General features: G+C 39.1%; 1 protein-coding gene and 1 pseudogene across 3 annotated transcripts; both read right to left on the bottom strand.

Moving 5' to 3' along the window:
• Positions 1–1437: 1437 nt before the first annotated feature.
• Positions 1438–21476, bottom strand: LOC129770117 (muskelin). Of its 3 annotated transcripts, none has more exons than XM_055772753.1 (6): positions 21325–21476; positions 20647–20859; positions 11017–11411; positions 10436–10952; positions 2944–3130; positions 1438–2887 (listed from the first exon to the last, which is right to left on the bottom strand). In XM_055772753.1, exons 1-6 carry the CDS (start codon positions 21405–21407, stop codon positions 1847–1849), a joined length of 2436 nt encoding a protein of 811 aa, XP_055628728.1. In that variant the 5' UTR covers positions 21408–21476; the 3' UTR covers positions 1438–1846. The 3 variants fall into 3 exon arrangements, with proteins under 3 accessions (XP_055628728.1, XP_055628729.1, XP_055628730.1); XM_055772754.1 differs by having other exon boundaries at positions 2944–3112; XM_055772755.1 differs by lacking the exon at positions 21325–21476 and adding an exon at positions 20949–21218.
• LOC129772206 (U4 spliceosomal RNA) lies at positions 18372–18451 on the bottom strand (annotated as a pseudogene).
• Positions 21477–22822: the final 1346 nt, after the last annotated feature.

Genomic DNA, 22822 nt, shown 5'->3' with positions numbered 1-22822 from the left:
CGTTGACGGCGACTGCCGAAGCAGTTCTAGTCGAAGCGAAGCTACTGAGAGTGGAGTCGGTCTTCATTTTTCACCTTCGAAGATTTCGGGCCCTGCATAGTAATACAACATCCATTCACGTAAACACGTGGTAATACACTGGAACCGCTTTTTACGCGGAGGATATGTTCCGCGTAAATTTAAAAATCCGCGTAAAAAAAACCCATAAATTCCAAAATCCGGGTAAAAATAAACCAGGTAGTTTTCCAAATCCGTGTAACAATCTAACAAACAGTGAATTATTAGTTTGAAGTGCAACCCATATTCTAACAATTGATTTACTGTTTTTTTTGCATGCTACAATCATGATATCTGTATCTCCTTTTATTTCTCAGCTAGTAATCATTGATAAAATACAAACTTATTTGGTGAAAAGCCACATCAATTAGCATATTGAATTTTTTCGCGGTTAATACGTGGAAAAAACACGTAAATTTCGAAATCCGTGTAAAAAAAATCATTCCGAAATCCGCGTAAAAATACACTGCGTAAATCCCAAAAACCGCGTGAAAAAAGCCGCGTAAAATAAATCCGCGTATAAAAAAACCGTGTAAAAAGCGACTTCAGTGTATACACATTGAAAGCTCTTCAAAACCACATTATAAGTTCAAAAATGAGGCAATTGATCATCTTTTGTGTTTTTATAGTTACGTCAACGCAACAATCATCAAATGACGGTAATCTATGCTCTCAATGTTCACACACGCACGCTTGCAACATGAAGCATCGAACTATTCGTGCTATGAATAACACAACAATTGAAGATCACATATCAACTGTCTCCGCTGTCCGGTCAAACTGAACAGTGGAACGAAAGGAATACTCTTACGTCGAAAAAGGCGATATTGCGTAATTTACCATATGTACCAATGTTTTCTATCAAATCCAGCTCTGTCATAGGTGAAACGCTAATGAGCCTAAATAAAACAAACAAACATACATGCAATATCAAGGACCAGCCCAACATACAACTCAGCAAGCAGAATCATACAAACGACGAACATATTTTCACAACTTCTCTAGATAACCACTCATTAGGCGGAAACACTTCAGCAGAAACCGATATCCCGCTTTAGTTCTAGTTTAGAAGGTTTTTTCTTTCGTAAACGACGACCATAAAAATATCAACAAAATTTGATTTCACATTTTTATTAACAAACAGCAATTTCGGAATAATTGCAATAAAACAAAGCAATATCATGGAAAATAATGGGACTCATAATATTTTAACCAAAGATTCCTTTTTCGATTCGAAGATAACAATTTCAAACTCGCATTAGACTTTGCCTTTACTGAACAAAAATCGTACAACGAGAACAATCGACAAAACACATTGTTCACAACTTATCTACAATAAAAATTTACAAAATAAAGAAGAAAAAGCTTGCGGCAAAATCGTTCGAATGGTAATAAATTGCATCTTTAATAACAAATCGTCCACAAATCAACGTATTCCTACCTAAAGAATTGATTGTCCTTATTAACAATGAAAATAATCTAGTTCGCAGCAAAAAAGCAAAATTTGCCTGACCAGAAACACTATTTCTATTAATGCCAAGGCATTACGCGTTTTAAAAATGGCAATCCAGAAACAATACAGGGAAAAAAGCTACGGGTTGGTTTCCAAAGCGAAAATTAATATCACATTTCCGTTTCCTCGTTTTAAATCCGTTCGATTAGCAGTCTGTTCGAAGTATAGTTTGCAGCAAGAGGTTGTGAAGTTATGCGCATTGAAGAGCGAAAATTATCTGTCCGTTGTTTTTTTTTTTTTGAGGGGCGTTCACAGGGCGCACAGCTACAGTTTTGACTAAGGCAGCACGTAATCGCTTATGTTTTTCTTTGGCTGGCAGAGTTTTTCCGGAAGTAGATCCACAATTTTGTTGTACAGCAGACAGCGACGAATCTTCAGCTCAAACGACTGATCATCGGTTTTCTGAGAGCGCGATGAATATGCCAACGAAGTTGACGGTACCGCCCTTGCGGTTTGTGAACTGGAACACTCGCTACTGAGCGAACTACTACTGGAACCGTCCGCCTCGTCGCTACATTTCGCCTCAACGCGCATCATTTTCTCATTTGGCTCGTGTTCGTTTGGATGATCCTCGGTATTCAGTTTTAAACTTCCTCCTAGGGGAATTGTTAGCAGACTAGTTGGTTCCGTGCCGCAATCCATATTGTCCGATTTGAACAGCAGAGATGCTAGTTTGTGAAATTCCTTCAGCTGTGCCGGATCGTCGTGATCAATAATATCGTACAGTTTCGTTTGTAAATAGGGTATAGCCGAAAGGGGATTAGTTTTGACAATTTCCTCGTACTCTAGTTTTCTCAGCAGGTAAAGTGAGTAGCGCACAATGTTTTGCCGTGCCGGTTTCTCCAGTCGTAACATCCAGAAATCATCCAAACGAAAATGAGAATTCATGCCCGGATTACCACCGAACAGGAAATGGATCTGATTTTTCGCATCGTACACGATTTGATGCGCATACCTGGGGCATGGTTCCTGACAGGCGTTTTGATTCTTAAGATAACAGTTCTCGCCTATAGAGTGGTCACTTTTATATACACAACACCATTCTTTCCTGGCCAGTGAGAACAACCAGAATGAGTTAATATTTAAATCTCGACGTTCCTTGTCTTTGCTTAGGCTAGTCAATACATAAATTTCGTCCTTTTCACAGTCAATTGTTGCCCGTTGGGTGAATCCTGATTGTGGGACATTCTTCAAATCCGTTCCCATATTCTCCGGTGTCATGTTTGATAACTCATTGTTGTCTATGTCGTATATGAGAAAATCTGTCATGTAATCCTTGCCACGCTGTCCGCCGAAAATGTAGAGTTTCCGGTGTTTCTGTAACGGAGGAATAGACTTATTTTTGCTTTGTTCGGAATAATATTTTTTCTTACGTGATGGAACAGCATCGAATGAGTAACCCTTGATTTGATGCTTTGCACATGCGGACTGGCAGCCGAAGGATGTCCGCAATCCACCAAAATATGATTCCACGTATTGGTGCAGATGTGGTATGAATACAGGCCTGAATACTTGTAATCGCTCGATGATTCCTCTTCATTTCTAAAGGAGAAAGAAAATCTGTAACTCGGGGGAAATTGGTAGGAAATTTGATTAACATGCATAACACACTTGCTAGAAAATATACAGCTATTCTATGGCAAACCGATATAGCGGTTCTCAGATATTCGTAAAAAGTGGTAGTTTTATTCCTGATCACAAAAAATAGGCCCGTATATTTTTATTTTTTCCATTGGGGTGTCCATTTCTTTTTGGGGGTGGTCCGAAAAATTGTTCCCCTTTTTTCAAAAATCTGTAACTACTAGACTGATTTAGATGATCGACATATCTATTTTTTTATTCTTTATTTGAGAGGTTTTCAGCCTCCTGGGCTGGTTTGCCTCTTTATCGATGGCATACCGCGAGGTTTCGTTGGGAACAGATTGCACATAAAATTATCACATAAAAATTGGACGTAAAAATTAAACACATATAAATCCTTTTGCGAAACATAACTCAACAAAGAACTTGTTGTTTGCTTGTTGGACCAGATGGCAAGGATGTCCTCGACCCATGGCTCCAGGCTAGTGGAGAGGAAGCCGTGCCGTTGAAGATGCCGAAGTGTTCTTATTCCCCTTCATCGTGGAGGGGAAGGAACAAGGATCTTCTTGACTGATCCATTCTTCAGACGCTAGATCTTTAAAAAATAGTTCGGCATCTTTTAGGTAGCAGACAAGCGCTGCTACTGTGGAGCCGATCTGGCGTGGAGGTAACATCCATACTTCTCACGCTCAAGATCACGAGTTCAATTCTCACTCCCGACATTCTTCCAAAATGGAAGGTAAAAGTGACGAACCAGCCAGAAGCGTTGAAAGTCACTATAATACAGAAAAAAAAAAAAAAAAAAAAAGCGCTGCTACTCTTGCTGGATTGTCCGTCAATATGTCTCTTACACTCCCGCTGATTCCATGAAGGTTTTGCAGATCATCAAATTTCGGGCAACCACACAAGAAGTGCTCGACGGAGTTGTGGATTTGGCAGAGGTCGCAGAGTAGATGGAAGGGTCCTTTCTTGAATCCGTGTGAGACCGAGCAGTGACCGGTCCTCAGTCTGGACAGGATTCATTGTTCTCTCATTCCTTTAACATCGTCAAACCTGGTCAGAGACGACCAACAATGGCTTGGAAGATGAAGTTGTAGTTGCCTCGAAGATGCCGACCACTTCGGCCGAGAAGGACATATCTAATAAAAGCCAATTAGATAGTCCTTAAAAATGCATTTGCTGAAATTTGGATCTCGTAATTACTTGCATTCGTCTTTTATAGTTTAGTTTGGTTTAGTAAAATGTTTTTTTTGTTATAAACTTTCAAATATTCACGTTTCCTTCTTAAGCGAACGTCCATGGGTTGTTGTTGTTTCTTTGTTTTTAAGAGGCTTTAAACTTTGCAGTTCATTCGCCTCTATTCCATGGGTTCAATCGCAAAACTGTTCATTGATTGATTTTGATTCATTACAAATGTCTTTTATTATAAATTTCCTGGTATTTCTACCAGAACTCGTCATTATAATATCAAATTATTTTGACGTAGGACTACGTCTAACCGGAAAATATAGGTGGTGAAATGGAAATCTAGGCACTGAACAAGTAGGAAAAAATGCAAGATTTGGAACGCTTATAACTCGAGCATTTCTCAATAGATCGCAAAGGTTTTTGCATCAATTGATAGGAAATATATCTACGCATCTATCATAACGAATAACATTTCATTTTTCTTGAGATAAATAATTGAATAATTGTGAAATATCAAGCATTGTCAAAATGCACTATGTGCCAATTTTTGATTGGTCCATTTTGTGCTCCTCAAATCGTACCGACCAAAACGGGCAACCAGAGCAGCAGCGAAATAGAATGAAGCACGATTGGAAAGGAAAAAGAAAAAAATGAACGAAACATTGGTCGCAGTCTTACACATGCGTAATTCTCGAGCCAGCCAGTCAGCTTAAAAATCCCCGCTCCGCTGCCGTAACGATCATTCTCATTCAAACCGTACACCACATCGGTTCGCATCACAACACATCAACAAACCAACCCAAGTAGCCATGTCTGGACATGGTAAAGGAGGAAAAGTGAAGGGAAAGGCAAAATCCCGCTCGAACCGTGTTGATCTGGAGTTCCCCGCAAGGGTAGCTAGGCCGAGCGCGTTAGTACCAGTGCACCAGTCCACCTAGCCGGCGTTATATAGTTTCGGCCGCCGAAGTGATCGAGTTAGCTGGCAAAGCTGCTCGCGACGATAAGAAAACCCGCATTCGGAACAGAACACATTCGGTTCGGTGGACATCAAGACAACAGGCAGTTGCAGCGAGTGGCGAGTGGCAAACGCAATCGCAAAACGGCATCAGGTAGCAGAAGAAAAAAGTTTGTTCTTTATACAAACTGCTTTGGTGGCAAATCCAGAACAAGGCGGCATCGAGGGCGTTCGAAATGGTTTTTTTCAAAACCACGAGTACTAAGTTTTCTAAATTGGAACCATTCCATAAAACAAGGCGCTTTTCAGGGCCATTAAACCTTCCAAAAAGAGTTTAGGAAATACAGTTCAATGCTTTCTAAAACATTATCCATAATAATAATAAAACATAAATTGATTTTTTCATCATTTGTTTGCCAGGATCTGATGAGTATGTGAATTTGGCAGTTGTTCTGAGCTTATTGATAGTTGGGGACTTTCCTGATTATTCAATTTTCACCAATTCTTAAATTGTTTCCAGATTGAAAGTACAGTAATTTACAATTAGTTCGACATTTAGCTAATTGGACGGACATGTAATGCGACTTATTTAGTTGGACATTTTTGTAAACATAGAGATCCAAATTATGACCCCACATTGAAAGTCGACACTGTACCACTGTCATCGCAAATGTTCAATTACAGGTTAAAATCGCCTCCAATGCGACACTGAGTGGCGCTTCGGCACGTCGCATTGAATGTAATTTACTGTAAAATATGTCACAAGCTGGATGGGAAGAAATTTTCCAACTGTGAAAGCTGTGGCGAGTGGCAAATGCAATCGCTAAACAGCAAGGTTTAGCCGAACAAGATGGGGATATCGAGTGATAACAAAACAATAAACTCTTTAGATTGAAGATAATTTTGTGATCCTGAAAAGGACCCTTTTTAGCCTGCATGTGAATCCAACGAGCGAATCGTAATGAATGTATTTTTTTGCCATCGCTCCCTTTTAACGCTCATTCGTTCGTCTTGTTGGACTCGCCCCTCTGGCTGAGTCTGCCGATTTGTCTCTATCCTGTGAGTGTGTACCGCTAGAGTATAAAACACGCGGACCCCAAAAAAATATCTTATTTTCTATCAAACCGTAAACCCGTGTGGTTGTACGGCATCGGCTTCGTGGACGTAACAAAGGAGGACAAGTTAAGGGAAAGGCAAAGTCTCACTCGAACCGTGCAGGTCTCCAGTTCCCTGTTGGTCGCATTCACTGATTGCTCCGCAAGGGTAACTAGGCCGAACGGATTGGTGCCGGAGCACCAGTATACCTAACAGCGATTATAGAGTTTCGGCCGTCGGAGTGCTCGAGTTGGCTTGCAAAGCTGCTCACGACAATCAGAAAACCCGCATCAAGAACAGAGCAGCTTCGGTTCGGCGCTCATCAAGGCAACAAATAGTTTCAGTGAGTGGCAAAGTGTTTCTCCGGCACGTCACATTAAATGTAATTTACTGAACAACATGTTACAAGCTGGATGGGAAGAAATTTTCCAACTGTGAAAGCTGTGGCGAGTGGCAAACGCAATAGCTAAACAGGAAGGTTTAACCGAACAAGATGGGAATATCGAGTGATAACAAAAACACAACACCAAAGGTTCTTTTCAGAACCATCAACATATTCATAAAGAGTAAACAGTAAACTAATCCATTTTTCAGGTAGATAGGTAGGTATTCACGTAGGAGAAGAAAATAAAACAATATATTTAAAATATATATTTAACAAAAGCTGTCCCCTTTGTATAGTCCTACGTCACTCCGGTTATGTCCCCGACATTACCCACCCGTCTTTTTCAAACCCAATTCTCCTTCAAGATTTTTCAATCACTTGCAAATAACATGTTCATAGACTTCAAACCCATGGAGCCTTGAGAAATCGGCATTGCAAAATAGATACAAGAAGCGGGTATTTTGTCCTCGCTTGCATTTCTGCAAATCGGAATGTTTCCCTAACACAGACTTGAAAACTATGGAGTCTGGGGACTTTGGCATTATAAATTAGATGCAAGCTGCGAGTACTTTTGTACTCGCTTGCATTCTTGCAAACCGGAATGTGTTTTCCCAACACAGGTTCCGATACCAAGAAGTTGGAAAATCGGCATTGCAGATACATTCAAGTCGGCAGTATATTTATACCCCCATGCATTTTTACACTTCAGAATTCGTTTTGCTAACACAACAAGCATTGCTCCGTCCGATTACTACTTTTTCGATGGATGCAACATGCACTTCTCCAATTGTGATGAAGTCAAAAATTGGATCGATTCGTGGTTAGCCGACAAACCGGCCGATTGTTTCCGCAAAGGGATCCGTGAATTTCCAGAAATATGGGGAAAAGTTTTGACTAGCGATGAGCAATACTTTGAATATAAAATTTTTTAAATTAATTTTGGCCGCATATGGGAGAAGTACGAAAATTTGTACTAAAATTGGTGGAACGACTTATAGGCAATTCACGTAATTCACACGAATGAAAAAATATATACAGTAATCATTCGATAACTGAACCTGGTTCAACTGGACTGCTTTTTAACTGGGCGAATGTTAACTGGACTGTGGTTCAGTTAAAAAGCAGAATTTCGTGAACAATTTACGTCATTCTCAATTTGAAGATTTGCTGTGAGGTGCATTCGAATGTAATTTGAGAGGTCTCCAAAATTGACATTATTTTCGCATGACAAAAACATTAAATAAATTATAGAAAAATAATTTCCTCAAATTATATATTATACCTGTTGGCGTAACAAATGCAAAACTTCCAGTGGAAACCTTTTATTTATCCAATTTCACGACAAACGCGAATTTAAAAAAAAACATTGAAGTTCCCCTCAATTTTATTTGACGTTTTGCATGCCGGTCCAGTTAGAAAGCGAATGTCGATAACTGGTCTTCCTTTCTGGTTCAGTTACCGAATGTTTACTGTATCAACATCACATTAAAAGACATTGTTCGGTGAATACATAAGTTAAAGCTCAAAAAAAAATTTCTTAGTGATATATAACAAGTATCAAGGCACTTTCGAGGGAAATAAATTTCCACCAGTACTACACTCATGTCAAAATTTAACACGACCGCAAAGGGTTAAACTACAGAAAATTGGAAGCATTCCTATTTCCTATACATTTGCTCTGCCCATTTGTGTGCTTACCTATCCGTGCTGTCGATAACTAATGCAACTAATGTATCAGCAAGGCACATTATTTATATACCATTGAGGAGTTATTTTAAAAATTTAGATGTATTCTAAAAGAATGTCCCAAGCAATAAAAAGCGGATTCAGATTTATAATTTTTTGCTAGAAGACGACTTGTGTTGATCATGATGTTTTGAATTGTAGAGGCTTTAAAATTTCTCAGTTCATTCGCCTCTAGCCTTGAAAACGTTCATTTTAGAAAACTAAATTAAACACTTGTATTTGTAGAAAGGCATTTGGATAGCCTCGCTGACTGCATAACTGATAAATGACTCATTTTGATATGACTCATTGGTGACTTTTATCCGATCGACAATTCAATTTTCGTGTATTCAAGCATTGTTTCCAGATAAAAAGTGACGTCAAATTGCAGCGCATTCTAAGTCGGATGTGAAAAAGGTATTCTTCAGTGGTGAGAATTGTGTTCTTCAGTGGAAAGCAGAATGTGGTAATTTATTCCGCAGCGATCGCTTTTGTACTACGATCACAGCACAATCTATTCGGTTCCAATTTTCTGCGTGTTATTTGTGGCGTTGTTTTTAGGAGGATTGGAGATGTTATAGATACTAAGAAACTACTTGGATATTTAGTAAGTTCAGTGTTTCAATATCGCTTCAGACAGCGAGCAATCAACACATGTAAATGCTGAAAGTATAAGAGTATAGTGCTAAATGCTCAAATTGGCGTTTTATTGCGTCGCGAATCATGAAGCATCAGTGTTTGCCAAATGATCCACTCATTGAAAAAATCGCTTTCGTTCGTTCAAATATGATCTTTCAGGAAACATTTCCCCCAGTGGTATTCTATTGTTGTTATGTGATGCAAATCACAACACAAAAGAGAACGAGACAACTCTGCATCGGCTCGCACTTCATTGCACACCAGCATGCAAGCAAAGCTATCATATACGCTTTCGGTGCAGAAAGCTTATTTTCTTCTTTGCCTCTAACATATGCATACCGACCTCTCCATGCATCATGAAACAGCAGGATCGTACGGACAACGCAAAGCGAAAGATTCATATTCAGCTAATGTAGCAGATCCTGATTTTTAAGTCTCAGAGAGTGCAAACTATATGATTATTTAGCTCGATAGAGGCTAAGGGAAGGGTAGTCAGATTATATTTTCCATTTTTAACGCCTCTATCCCTTGAAATGTGTATATTCATATAGACCGCATAGTTTTACTAGCAACACCGCTCCAGTGAGAAGCAAAAACTCTCGCGTTTTATCTCTTTTCCCATTCGCTGCTCTCCGCAAATGGTGACGTAATGATGACGTAATTTTTCTTGTATCATTTATTGCTTTGCACTTGTTTGTGCAGTGGGTTTCACTATAGTAAAATGGGACGATATATGCGGTTCAAACTTGTATGCAGGCTTCGAAAATGGTATGCGATGTTTGATACAGATCGGATATGCAATCAACAGTCTTCGTCCCTCTCTCAGTTTAATCACTAAATATTACACAAGTGATTACTGACATTCATACAAGTATCTGAATGATCCTCTCATATTTGGTTATATGTTCGTGAGAGTTTACTTGCATGACACATTGTGTATCATTCGATTTTGATCGAAATCCAAACACTGCGAAGCATGACGCGAAACGTGAATGGAATACTTTCTCTCAGTGAAAGAATTCAATCATCGGCTCCAAATTTTTGTATTAAACAATTTCGTTCTTCAATTTCCATAATTTCGCGATAATTGGCAACAATTTCGCAGTCCTACGGTAATAATGTCATTGCGTGGTGAAAAAAGGGGGAAAACCAACTGAAAATGAAATAGGCACCCTAATGAAAAAAAAATGAAAAAAAGGCGGGTCTAATATTTTGCGACAAGGAACAGAACTATCATTTTTCACGAAAATCTGATCATTTTGGCATGGAATGGCTATATAAATATTCGAACACTTACTTCGGTTCCAAAATACGTCCGCCGAAAACGTAAATCGTTTGCTTTTGTGCATCGATACACATTTGATGGTCGTACACTAGCTGTGGTCCACCAACTTGTGCCGTATCATTGCAGATTAAAAACCACATTTTACTAACGGTGTTATAGAGATAAAAATCGCTATATGTATTGTCTTCGGTACGGGAAGCACTATCTAAGTATCGTCCGAGCATAAAAATTTGCGAATTTTTCGAATCATAAACCATTTTGTGGCAAGCCCGGGGAGTTGGTCCATCCAGCAGTTCCGATTTCTGGTGAATTAATGTCCACTGGTTATTTTTCACGTTGTACGACCACAAATCACTCAAATCCTCGCTCCCATCCCATCCTCCATACAGCCAGATAGTACTGGATATAAGATCTATTATAAGCTGATGACCGCCTCGTCGACCTGGTCTGGGTTCGTTTTCCGGTGTCAGCTGTAAACTCCAGTTTGGCTTATACTCCTGTTTCGAGAGATAATCGTCCATCAGACCCTCTGAAAGAAAACAAAACAAAGTTGTGTATTGTTCTTCTTTTTGAGATAACAAACTTTTGCTTACTATTAATAAAATCGACCAACATTTCCTCAGTCTTGTTGAAATCTCCCTGGTTGACAAGAACCTCGTGTAGCTCGGTCATCCTTTCGTCCTCGAGACGAACACCAGTTTCCTCTTGCAGCGCGTTAAACGCTTTCACGTAGCCTTGCTGCCGGCAGTGTTTCATAAATAGCCGAACGATTTGCACCTCGCGCAACATGTTGTACTTGCGTAGATTGGAAAGAATAAAAATGGAATCTTCGATTCCAAGCAGCTCGACATACCAAATGCAGAAATTAAAACTCGGTCCCCACGAGAGCAGGGGGCAAATTTGGATGTACTTGATCGGCAGCAGTTCGCCCGAATCCGTGCGATGTTTGAGATTGAATGTTTCCGGGATCGAGTCGTTCTTAAGTCCACTGCAATAGAGGAAAGCGTTGTGTAAGTATGATTCAATAAGAAAAATAATTCTTCACTACAGATAAAGATATTTTCGATAATTATTGCCACACTATCAAACTTTTCATACTCAACCGAAATGATCAAATTTTACTCAGTTTCTCTTTAGAGTGTTTGTTCACATCTACCCTTAGAAAAATCCTCGGTCGAAAACTACTAAATACATTTGGTAATGCAAAATTAGTAGAATATACAAATTTTTTGTACATATTGTCAACAAACCCGCATCCCTACCAGAGATTAGTATATTTTACTCGATAACATTAGTAAGCTTGGATATTGTCATATCTGAAAACTGGTGAGAAAAGCGCGTATTAACCATTTTCATTGTTCCCATAAGGCAATACGGAGGTATAATAAGGATATAATTCTGATACGTGCATTTTCGGCGAGAAAATGTAGCCGATATTGGGCTTCCGAATCATGGTTCTGCTTGACATATGTGTTTATTAGTACGGTCGAAAATGACTATAGATTGGTAGTATTTACCAAAAAATTCGTTATATTTACTAATTATTTCTCTCAGTGTACTCAGTTTTCCAGTTGTGAGTGTGAATCCGGTGGAGATGGAATAAAATATGCCGTACGCGAATGGATTTTGTTCACTCAAATGCAAAATCCTGGGTGTCACATCGCGCCTTGGGTAAACTAATGAACATATAATTTTCGGCCGTCTCAATAATCATCCCAAGATTCCAAGAACGGATGTCAGTGGACCACAAGCCAAAAGCTGGAGGAAAACCGGGAATAACGATAAAGCAGTGATTACTCATCTCACACGGAAACCGAACATTTCGACGCGAAAACTTGGCCGAAAAAATTGATTTTTCACATAGTTTTGCCGACATCCGGATTGAAAACGTACAAGGTGCAGGACTTCTCAAATCAGGACGAACGCAAGCAGAATGAATGTTAATGACTGCTTACAACGAAAGAAGCTTCGAAGTACCTGATATGACAGGCCATATTCACTTGTGGCAAACGAAGTGAACCATTCGAGACCAAAGGCACCATAAACGAAGAGATCTACAAAACCGAGTGTCTCCAAAAACAGTTTTTGTCGCTTTTGAGACAGCACGTTCAAAAGTCTTGGTTTTAGCCTGATATGGCTTCAAGCTACTACTCTGAAACCAGCGAGTGGTATGCGCCCAATTATGTGGAGTTTGTGCCGAAAAACATAAACCCATCAAATTCTCCTGAACTCCGTCCCATAAAAACCTATTGAGCCATAGTGAAGCGTAAATTTCTGAAGACCAACGGAGAGGCGAAGAAAGAACAGAAAATAATGAGGAAGTCGAAACAAAGGCGAAAAACGTACCGGAAACGGTAAAGCAGGTTCTGTTATCCAAACTCATCTTAAATTTTAACCGACGTGTGTAAGCTGAAATAAATACATATTAGGCTGTCAAAAAAGTCCTGCGGTATTTCCGCGAGGTGTCGTTGTAAGCGCGTAGTTCTAGTTGTATTCATTGTATCGAGTCATACTTTACCTTGTTGGAAAGGCGCTGTAATATAGTCCCTGACAGTGTTTTGTTTGGTTAAGTCGTTCGTGAGTTATAGTGTCGCAAATATGGAGCAAAATAAAGAGAAAATCCGACATATTTTACAGTACTACTATGACAAAGGCAAAAATGCATCTCAAGCTGCCAATAAAATTTGTGCAGTTTATGGACCCGATACAGTTTCCATTTCCACCGCACAACGATGGTTTCAACGTTTTCGTTCTGGTGTAGAGGTCGTCGAAGATGCGCCACACTCCGGAAGGCCTGTCGTCGAAAATTGCGACAAAATCGCTGAATTAGCCGAGAAAGACCGGCATAGTAGCAGCCGTAGCATCGGCCAAGAGCTGGGGATAAGTCATCAAACCGTTATTAACCATTTGAAGAAGCTTGGATTCACAAAGAAGCTCGATGTATGGGTGCCGAACACGTTGACGCAAAAAAACATCTTTGACCGTATTGACGCATGTGAATCGCTGCTGAATCGCAACAAAATCGACCCGTTTCTGAAGCGGATGGTGACTGGCGATGAAAAGTGGGTCACTTACGACAACGTGAAGCGCAAACGGTCGTGGTCGAAGCCCGTTGAAGCGGCTCAGACGGTGGCCAAGCCTTCATTAACGGCCAGGAAGGTTCTGTTGTGTGTTTGGTGGGATTGTCAAGGAATAATCTATTATGAGCTGCTTCCCTATGGCCAAACGCTCAATTCGGACCTGTACTGCCAACAACTGGACCGCTTGAAGGTAGCACTCATGAAGAAGAGGCCATCTTTGATAAACAGAGGCCGCATTGTCTTCCATCAGGACAACGCCAGGCCACACACTTCTTTGGTGACGCGCCAGAAGCTCCGGGAGCTCGGATGGGAGGTTCTTTTGCATCCGCCGTATAGTCTGGACCTTGCACGAAGTGACTAACACCTGTTTTTGTCCATGGCGAACGAGCTAGGTAGTCAGAAGTTAGCCACAAAAGAGGCCTGTGAAAATTGGCTATCCGAGTTTTTTGCCAATAAGGAAGCAAGCTTCTATAACAGGGGTATTATGAAGTTAGCATCTCGTTGGGAACAAGTCATCGAACAAAACGGCGCATATTTGACTTAAAACAGATGATTGTAACTAATTTTAAGAAACAAATGAAAATTCAAAAAAAAATACCGCAGGACTTTTTTTACAGCCTAATATAATCTTACTGAAATCATTTCCCCAGTGGCATTTTACATGCTACAAATCATGGCACAAAGAGAACGAGACAATTCTGATTCGGTTCGCACTTCATGATACACAAGAATTATTTAACCAAAACCGTTATGATCCGTTTCGGTGCAAAAAGTTTATATTCTTCTGTATATTGAGCTTGAGCTTGGGTAGACTGCACAATTCGTAGTTGCTCTCCGTGATTGACCTGAAACAACCAAATTGCACAAAGAACACTCAGAATGACGCTTGGGACTAGCAAATCATTCTCGTTGTGCAATTTCTGATGATTCGAAATATTCTTCTGTATATTCATATTATTTAACTCATTATATGTCTCCATGCATCATGAAGCAGCGAAATCATACGGACTACGCAAAGTAAATGATTCTTATTCAATTACTGCAACAGATTCTGACCCATAATTGCCAGAGAGTGCAAACTATGTGAATATGTGGCTAGTTAGATACCAGGGATGCCAGGTTTGAAGACATGTCTTCATTTTGAAGACATTTGACTTACTGTGAAGAGATTTGATTTTGTGGAGACATTTTTAAGACATTATGACATTATCGAAATCCGTTCAACAACACTCATTCACAGTTAAAACTCACCCTTTTATTCTCCGTTTATGCCTCACTTTATTTGAGACAGAAAACATTCACCTATCCTCTTCGCAAGGTTCATTCTCGATCAGAATGGAAAAATACTGTCTCGATTCCGCTCTTCTATTCTCAGAAATTTTTGCATTCCCTCATTTGCTTCATTTGCTTGAGCCAGCGTGTAGTCTAGTTTTACGATAGAGATAAGTTCACGATAGGATGTTCGAGCATAAAAAGACGAGCGGGTAATGTCGGGGACATAACCGGAGTGACGTAGGACTATACAAAGGGGACAGCTTTTGCTAAATATATATTTTAAATATATTGTTTTTATTTTCTTCTCCTACGTGAATACCTACCTATCTAACTGAAAAATGGATTAGTTTACTGTTTACTCCTTATGAACATGTTGAAGGTTCTGAAAAGAACCTTTGATGTTGTGTTTTTGCGTTTTTTACAAACATTCTCAATTTTTTCTCACTATCTTATAGTTGCTTCTTGATATTTTTCTGAAGGCTTTGTACTTATTCAATGTTCAACGCCGGGCATCTTTTGGCGTATGCACATATCGTACAATCAAAATGATGGCTATGATAGGGAATGCATAGTGGTCCTCAGGTCATTCACTATCATATATTTCACTATTGAGCACATTACCGTACCTTAAACTGTGGTTTCGGAAACGAATGAATTGTAAGATTTGTAGTCTCCGCAAACAATGTAAATAAAAATGAAATGGAGACGAACTTTACGATCTGTCGAGAAATAGATGAGCTATAAGCGTTCTAAAAAACCAACAGTGAATACAGGGACGGATGACCTTCGGATTAAAGTCCTTTAAAATAAGAACAGAGCAGCAGGAAATACATCACTCATCATGTTGCTCCTTAGTTATGTTTCTATACAATGCAGATGTAACCTCAGTCAATTTTCAACATCAGTTATAAACAAAAGAAAGCAGTTCTTGCTACCGAATCGTGAATGCCATCCTGCATACAATGTGTTGTAATTCACTTTCAATTCGGGAACCATGTATGGGTTTGTGAAAACTGAATGATCAACTTAAAAGACCCCAACCACCAATAAGTTCAAAAACAAGCATAAACAAAATAAATCAGTTCATATTATATATCATATTATGTCACTTTAGAATGCATTGGTATTGTAAATAACTTTTAATAACTCTTCTTTAAAAGGTTTAATGGCCCTGAAAAGCGCCGTGTTTTACGTTGGCTGGTTTTGCCACCAAAGCAGTCTGTATAAACAAACTTTTTCCTTTTTTTACCTGCTGCCGTTTTGCGATTGCGTTTGCCACTCGCTGAAACTAGTTGTTGCCACCGAATCAAATGTGCTCTATTCTGTAGGCGGGTTTTCTTATTGTCGTGAGCAGCATTGCAAGCCAACTCGAGCACTCCGCCGGCCGAAGTTCTATAACCGCTATTAGGTATACTAGTGCTCCGGAACCAATCCGTTCATGCGATGTAATGTGAAACGATGCCATACAACCACACTGATTTAAGATTTGAAAGAGAATGATATATTTTTCAGCGGATCCGCGCGTTTTGTACTTTAGCGGTACACGCTCACAGGATAGAGACAAATTGGCAGACTCAGCCAAAGGGGCGAGTCCAACGAGACGAACGAATGAGCGTTAAAAGGGAGCGATGGCAAAAAAATACATTCATTGCGATTTGTTCGCTCGTTGGATTCACATACAAGCTAAAAAGGGTCCTTTTCAGGATCACAAAATTATCTTTAATCTAAAGAGTTTATTGTTTTGTTATCTCTCGAAATCCCCATCTTGTTCAGCTAAACCTTTCTGTTTAGCGATTGCGTTTGCCCATCGCCACAGCTTTCACAGTTGGAAAATTTCTTCCCATCCAGCTTGTGACATATTGTACAGTAAATTACATTTAACGCGACATGCCGAAGCACCGCTCAGTGTCGCATTGGAGGTGATTTTAACCTGTAATTGAACATTTGCGATGACAGTGGTACAGTGTCGACTTTCAATGTGGGGTCATAATTTGGACCCCGAACTCTATGTTTACAAAAATGTTCAACTAAATATGTCGCATTACAGGTCCGTCAAATTAGCAAAATGTCGAGCTAAATGTAAATTACTGTACTTTCAATCTAGAAACAATTTAAGAATTGGTTAAAATTGAATGATCAGGAAAGTCCCCAACCATCAATAAGCTCAGCACAACTGCCAAATTCTCATACTCATCATATCCTGGCAAACAAATTATATTATTAAAAATCAATGTGTTGTGTTTTATTATTATTTTGGATATTGTTTTAGAAAGCATTGAACTGTATTTCGTAAACTCTTTTTTGAAATGTTTAATGGCCCTGATAAGCGCCGTGTTTTATGGAATGGTTCCAATTTAGAAAACTTAGTACTCGTGGTTTTGAAAAAAAAAACCATTTCGAAAGCCCTCGACGCCGCCTTGTTCTGGATTTGCCACCAAAGCAGTTTGTATAAAGAACAAACGTTTTTCTTCTGCTACCTGCTGCCGTTTTGCGATTGCGTTTGCCACTCGCCACTCGCTGAAACTGCCTGTTGTCTTGATGTCCACCGAACCGAATGTGTTCTGTTCCGAATGCGGGTTTTCTTATCGTCGCGAGCAGCTTTGCCAGCTAACTCGATCACTTCGGCGGCCGAAACTATATAACGCCGGCTAGGTGGACTGGTGCACTGGTACTAACGCGCTCGGCCTAGCTACCCTTGCGGAGCAATTGGCGGATACACATACGGGGAACTGGAGACCAACACGGTTCGAGCGGGATTTTGCCTTTCCTTTCACTTTTCCTCCTTGGCCATGTCCAACCATGGCTGCTTGTGTTGGTTTGTTGATCTGATGTGATGCGAAACGATGTGGTGTACCGTTTCGATGAGAATGATCGTTACGGCAGCGGAGCGGGGATTTTTAAGCTGACTGGCTGACTCGAGAATTACGCATGTGTGAGACAGCGACCAATGTTTCGTTCGTTTTTTTTTTCTTTTTCCTTTCCAATCGTGCTTCATTCTATTTCGCTGCTGCTCTGGTTGCCCGTTTTGGTCGGTACGATTTGAGGAGCACAAAATGGACCAATCAAAAATGGGCACATAGTGTATTTGGACAATGCTTGATATTTCACAATTATTCAATTATTTATCTCAAGAAAAATGAAATGTTATTCGTTATGATAGATGCGTAGATATATTTCCTATCAATTGATGCAAAAACCTTTGCGATCTATTGAGAAATGCTCGAGTTATAAGCGTTCCAAATCTTGCATTTTTTCCTACTTGTTCAGTGCCTAGATTTTCATTTCACCCCCTATATCTTCCGGTTAGACGTAGTCCTACGTCAATAAAAATGTTTCCCACGCACCATACTTGCATGTGGTCTAGTTTTTATCTATACCTTGAGGTTTTATGGTAGAAGCGAACTGATTGCGAGTTCTCTTTCTGTGTCTATCCCGAGGAAGCAATAGATGTAAGAGACATGTATATATGTTAGGAGATTGAAAATAAACGGAGTCGATTGTGAACCGGGCAGGAGAACGGACGCATATCGGGTAGTCAGTTGCAGTTCGAACTTGGGTGTAGGTCAATCATCCGAAACCCCGTGCATTTCCTCGGGTTTTTTTGGAGTTCAACTAACAATAATCACACCTCGGATAAACCTCAATGGTTATGATATCGCCACTGCGCAACGCTTTTTTCAAACTTTTCCAAGCAGAAAATCCACAAGTATATAGAATGAATTCAACCACGAGGGATCTCTAATGTCTCTAGAAGACATTAGTTCATTTGCACTAGAAAATTTGAATGATTGTGACATCGTATTTTTATTAATTTGGACCAATATTATACAATAGATTAACTTAGATCTTCCAAACGACCACTTCATAATTCGAAGGTATTCCGATTACACACCGTTTCAACAATCAGTTTTATGGATATGGTTTGAGCTACAACAAAAACTTCAAAGCTGAAATAAACAAATTGAGTTACCACAGTTCCGTTTTTGTGGAAAAACCAGGGCGATATTCACTCAATCAACGGTATATCAGGCTAAATACAATTTTCAAACTCTTGAAAATTAGTTCGCAGTTGTGAAATATATTCATTGTTCACATTTATTGAAATAAACTTCAAAACCTCAAGGCAAGCTTAGTTGAATGTGCTATATAACAATGCCAATTAATATATACATTGAATAAGCTATCAAACTTTGTCCAAATGTAAGCTATGAATTTTAGTTTTTTTTTTCGATATGACTGTGAAGACATTTGAGGACATTTTTACGTACCATGTGAAGACATTTGAAAAAATCACCTGGCATCCCTGTTAGATACTGAGGGGAGGGGAGTCATAGAGGGTAGTTACGCAAACGAAACCAAATTTGGCATGTGGAGGTTTTAGGATGCAATAAATGTTTCTATGGTGGTTGGACACTTCTCCCGCTCTCTAAGGGTGGTCTGTTATACAAATTGAACACAAATTTCTGCATAACTCGAAAACTAATCAAGCAAATGGAGCCAAATTTGGCATGTGAAGGTTTTACGGGGAACGAAACGTTTCTATGGTGAATACACTGCTCTCCCCTTTCTAAGGGGGGCTGCCATACAAACGAAACACAAACTTCTGAGAACTAATCAAGCACAATTTGGGATGTGAGGGTTTTAGGGTATAAGAAATGTTTCTATGATGGTATGACACCCCTCCCTCCTCTGGAATGGAGAGGGGGTCCCATAAAAATAATACACATATTTCTACCAAAAATATTCCAACCAAAACTCTGAAAACTCTGAAGGAAAAAGGGAAAATTAAATTCCCATGTGTTCTACAATTACATAGTGACAAGTAATATGTATTTGTTTCACCAATTTCGTACAACTTGTTTTCGTTGGAAGACGGTAGTTTGACAAATTCGCATGATTCCCTAATTCTTCTTCTTCTTCTTTTTGGCTTTAAGAGGGTTTAAACTTTTCAGTTCATTCGCCTCTAACCCTAATTCGATCTGAATGACTTTAGCCAAAATATTTCGCAAGGACGAAATTCGCACGTGAAAAATTTGTTTAATCCAAAACAAGCTAAAGGTTTGTGAACAAGCATTATGGTGCGTTTCCATTAGGGAAGTATCAGAGAAATTCACAGACTTCTTGGGAAGAAATGAAAAAAAAGCTATCCGCATTGTTCGATACTCTTCACCAACATTCTCTTTGGTTAATAACCCAGTGGTAGAAGCATTTCCTCATGAGCTCGACTACCAGGAGTGTAGAAGAGAACTTTGTTTATCAAACAATGTGGCAAAACTGACGCAAAGTCCGCAAGGCCATCTGATTAACGAAAGAGGAAGTCAATGAAGAGAATCAATCAAACCAGATAGGTTTCAAAATTTACGTGAGAGTTATCTCTCTTTCTTTTGTCGTTCGTCCATGTTCTTTTGTGTGATTTATTCACACAAAAAATATCAATCATTATTCTGAAATATAAACGCATTTAAACGAACTGTGTTCTTTTTTAATTTCTATGATTCTTTTCTAATGGAAATGTTTATATTATTTTGGGTAGACTTCAGTCTATGTGCAAAATTTAAAAAAAAAAGCCAGAATTCTTCAGCTAATTTGGCTTGGGAATACGACAATCACGATGTTAGTGAATTGATAATAAGAGTGATAAGGGTAAGTCTGTCTGCCTTCGAGAAGACATCCGTAATAATTGAACACAATTGTTTTTTTTATGCATACAACGGAATTGTTTTTGCTCTGAGGGATGCATTTTCAAAAAATTGAATCAATATTGTAAATTCTGAATTTTGTATCCTTGTAGCTGGATATTTTGGTAAGCGCCAAACATTAGTTTTGATCACAGCGATAGATCAGCCTGACATTCAAGTTGATACTCACCCTTCGTAAAGCAGCACCATTCGAGCATCGTCTAGTCCACCGAGAATCTTAAATTTACGCAAATTGCACACATGCGTCTTCTCATATTTGCCAAACTTAATCTTGGTAACAATCGCTGGCCTTTCCAACCTCAGGGTCAAAAATTGTGGCGGGCTGTTCGTGTTTGAAGACCATCTTGAGGTTTGATTAGAGGGATTATCTTCGCGAATATTTCTGAAAAAAAGCAAGCAACATCACATATACAATGCCATAGAGCAGACGGAACAACATGAAGTTCATTCGCACTAATAATAATTACGGACCACCGTCTATTGTTCGTCAGTTTCATTGGTTTATTTGTATGGAAAAGAAGATGGACACTTCTCTATCAAACAATACGGTCACTCTGTTACAGTTTATCATATTAAATAACGTCTGTTGATCATATTAGATCCTTAGTTTCCTGTTTATTGCCAGCGTTCAAAGCACATATACACCATGAGGTAATCATTTATATCAACCACTATCGGTGGTTGCCGTATATCTAAAGATATCGAAAGTGCTAATTCTAGATCATATTCATGCGGACCTAATGCGACATTTTTATGTATTCGAACCTTCCTCGAACTACGCTAGTTGGTTAGGGACTGCTAGCATCAAATTAATCGTTAGCATCGCATCTTTCACGGTAATACTCACTCGGGTAGATAGGAAGAGGAGTAACTGGAATATTTGTAGATATCGTATTCGAGCTTCTTGATGTCGGTGATTCTTCCAGCCATTTTTGATTAAGTTTGTGACAGCAGAGCATTTGGACAGGCAGGGGTGTAGATAAAATACCGAATCGATTCTCACCGGTGCGGCATGAAGAATAAAAACAAGCATTTACATGTGCGGCCGGTCCGAGGTTTGTTAACAGAGATGGGAAACAAGATGATTTTATTTCGTTAGTACACTGAGAGAAATAATTAGTAAATACGACAAATTTTTTGGTAAATGTTACCAATTCTCTAGTCATTTTCTACCCTACTAATCATTAGTACATGCTACGAAAGAAAAATGGTAGACACAAATGTCAAACGAACTACGATTTGTTGGTCCAACATATGTACAATATCAGTGAAAATGTTGCTTCTTATTTGTGAGAGATAATCATCAGGGATAATGACAATATTTGTGATGATTAATTTTCAATTTAAAAGTTGTATTTGATTTCATGTAACTCTACATATTTAGAATACATTATAATTATAACGTATAACTTATCCTATATACAATACAATTCTATAATAATTATTGTCAATAGTAATAACATAATACATAATAACGTCAATAAATCTCGTTGCAATTATTATAAGCAGTGTACAAGGGGAGATTTATAAACGCAGCCTCAACCATATCAATTTCATACGCTTTTCCATAGTCTGGAGTACTTGAACAAGTTCCCGTTTCTCTTCCTACTGCATGGCTCTGGTTTCGTCCGTATTTTGTGTTCCCATGTCTCTATGAAGAAGAAAAATACATATATTTTAATGATATAAAATATGCAATATAATATGTATGTTTACCTGAGATTTTTTTTGGATAGTACAGTTGTCCTGCCATTCGCTCCGTCCATTTAGTCTGAAGTAAAATAACTAATGGTATGGAGTAAAATATACAAATCTCTAGTAGGGAGGTTCAATGAATCTGACATTGCTTTTACTGAATTTTGGTAATATTTACAAAAAAATTGTATATTTTACAAATGTTTTGGCTACTAAAGATTTGGTAGCTGCTTTTACTAAACTATTTCTCCAGTGTACGAATATTGTATCTACCAAGATGCTGGAACGATAGGTGTTTCGTTCTTGACACTTTCATGACAAGACGTGAGACGAATAGCGAGACGTAGCTTTCAAAATTATTTACTTTCTGTTTGGTTGTGTGCCTATAGGCCCATTTATACGTTGCTAGTAGCTGACTTGACAATGAGCAGCTACTGACCCGGTGGACTCGCTTGACAATTGGTTGACTCGCCTTGTCCGTTCACACAGTGTGAGCTGCTGGCGAGAAACTAGATACTACGGCACGGGTTTACCAGGGATGCCAGGCGACTTTTCAAATGTCCATCAAATAGTCAGAAACAGCAATCAGGTCCGAATTTGTCAAATGATTGGTCCAAAATCGACTTCTTTATTGGCAGTTTTCATCTTAG

The sequence above is a fragment of the Toxorhynchites rutilus genome, chromosome 2 (assembly GCF_029784135.1).
Source record: "Toxorhynchites rutilus septentrionalis strain SRP chromosome 2, ASM2978413v1, whole genome shotgun sequence".
Classification (NCBI taxonomy): Eukaryota; Metazoa; Arthropoda; class Insecta; order Diptera; family Culicidae; genus Toxorhynchites; species Toxorhynchites rutilus.
The sequence above is the reverse complement of the archived record's forward strand: the minus strand, read 5'-3'. Positions and strand labels throughout refer to the sequence as shown.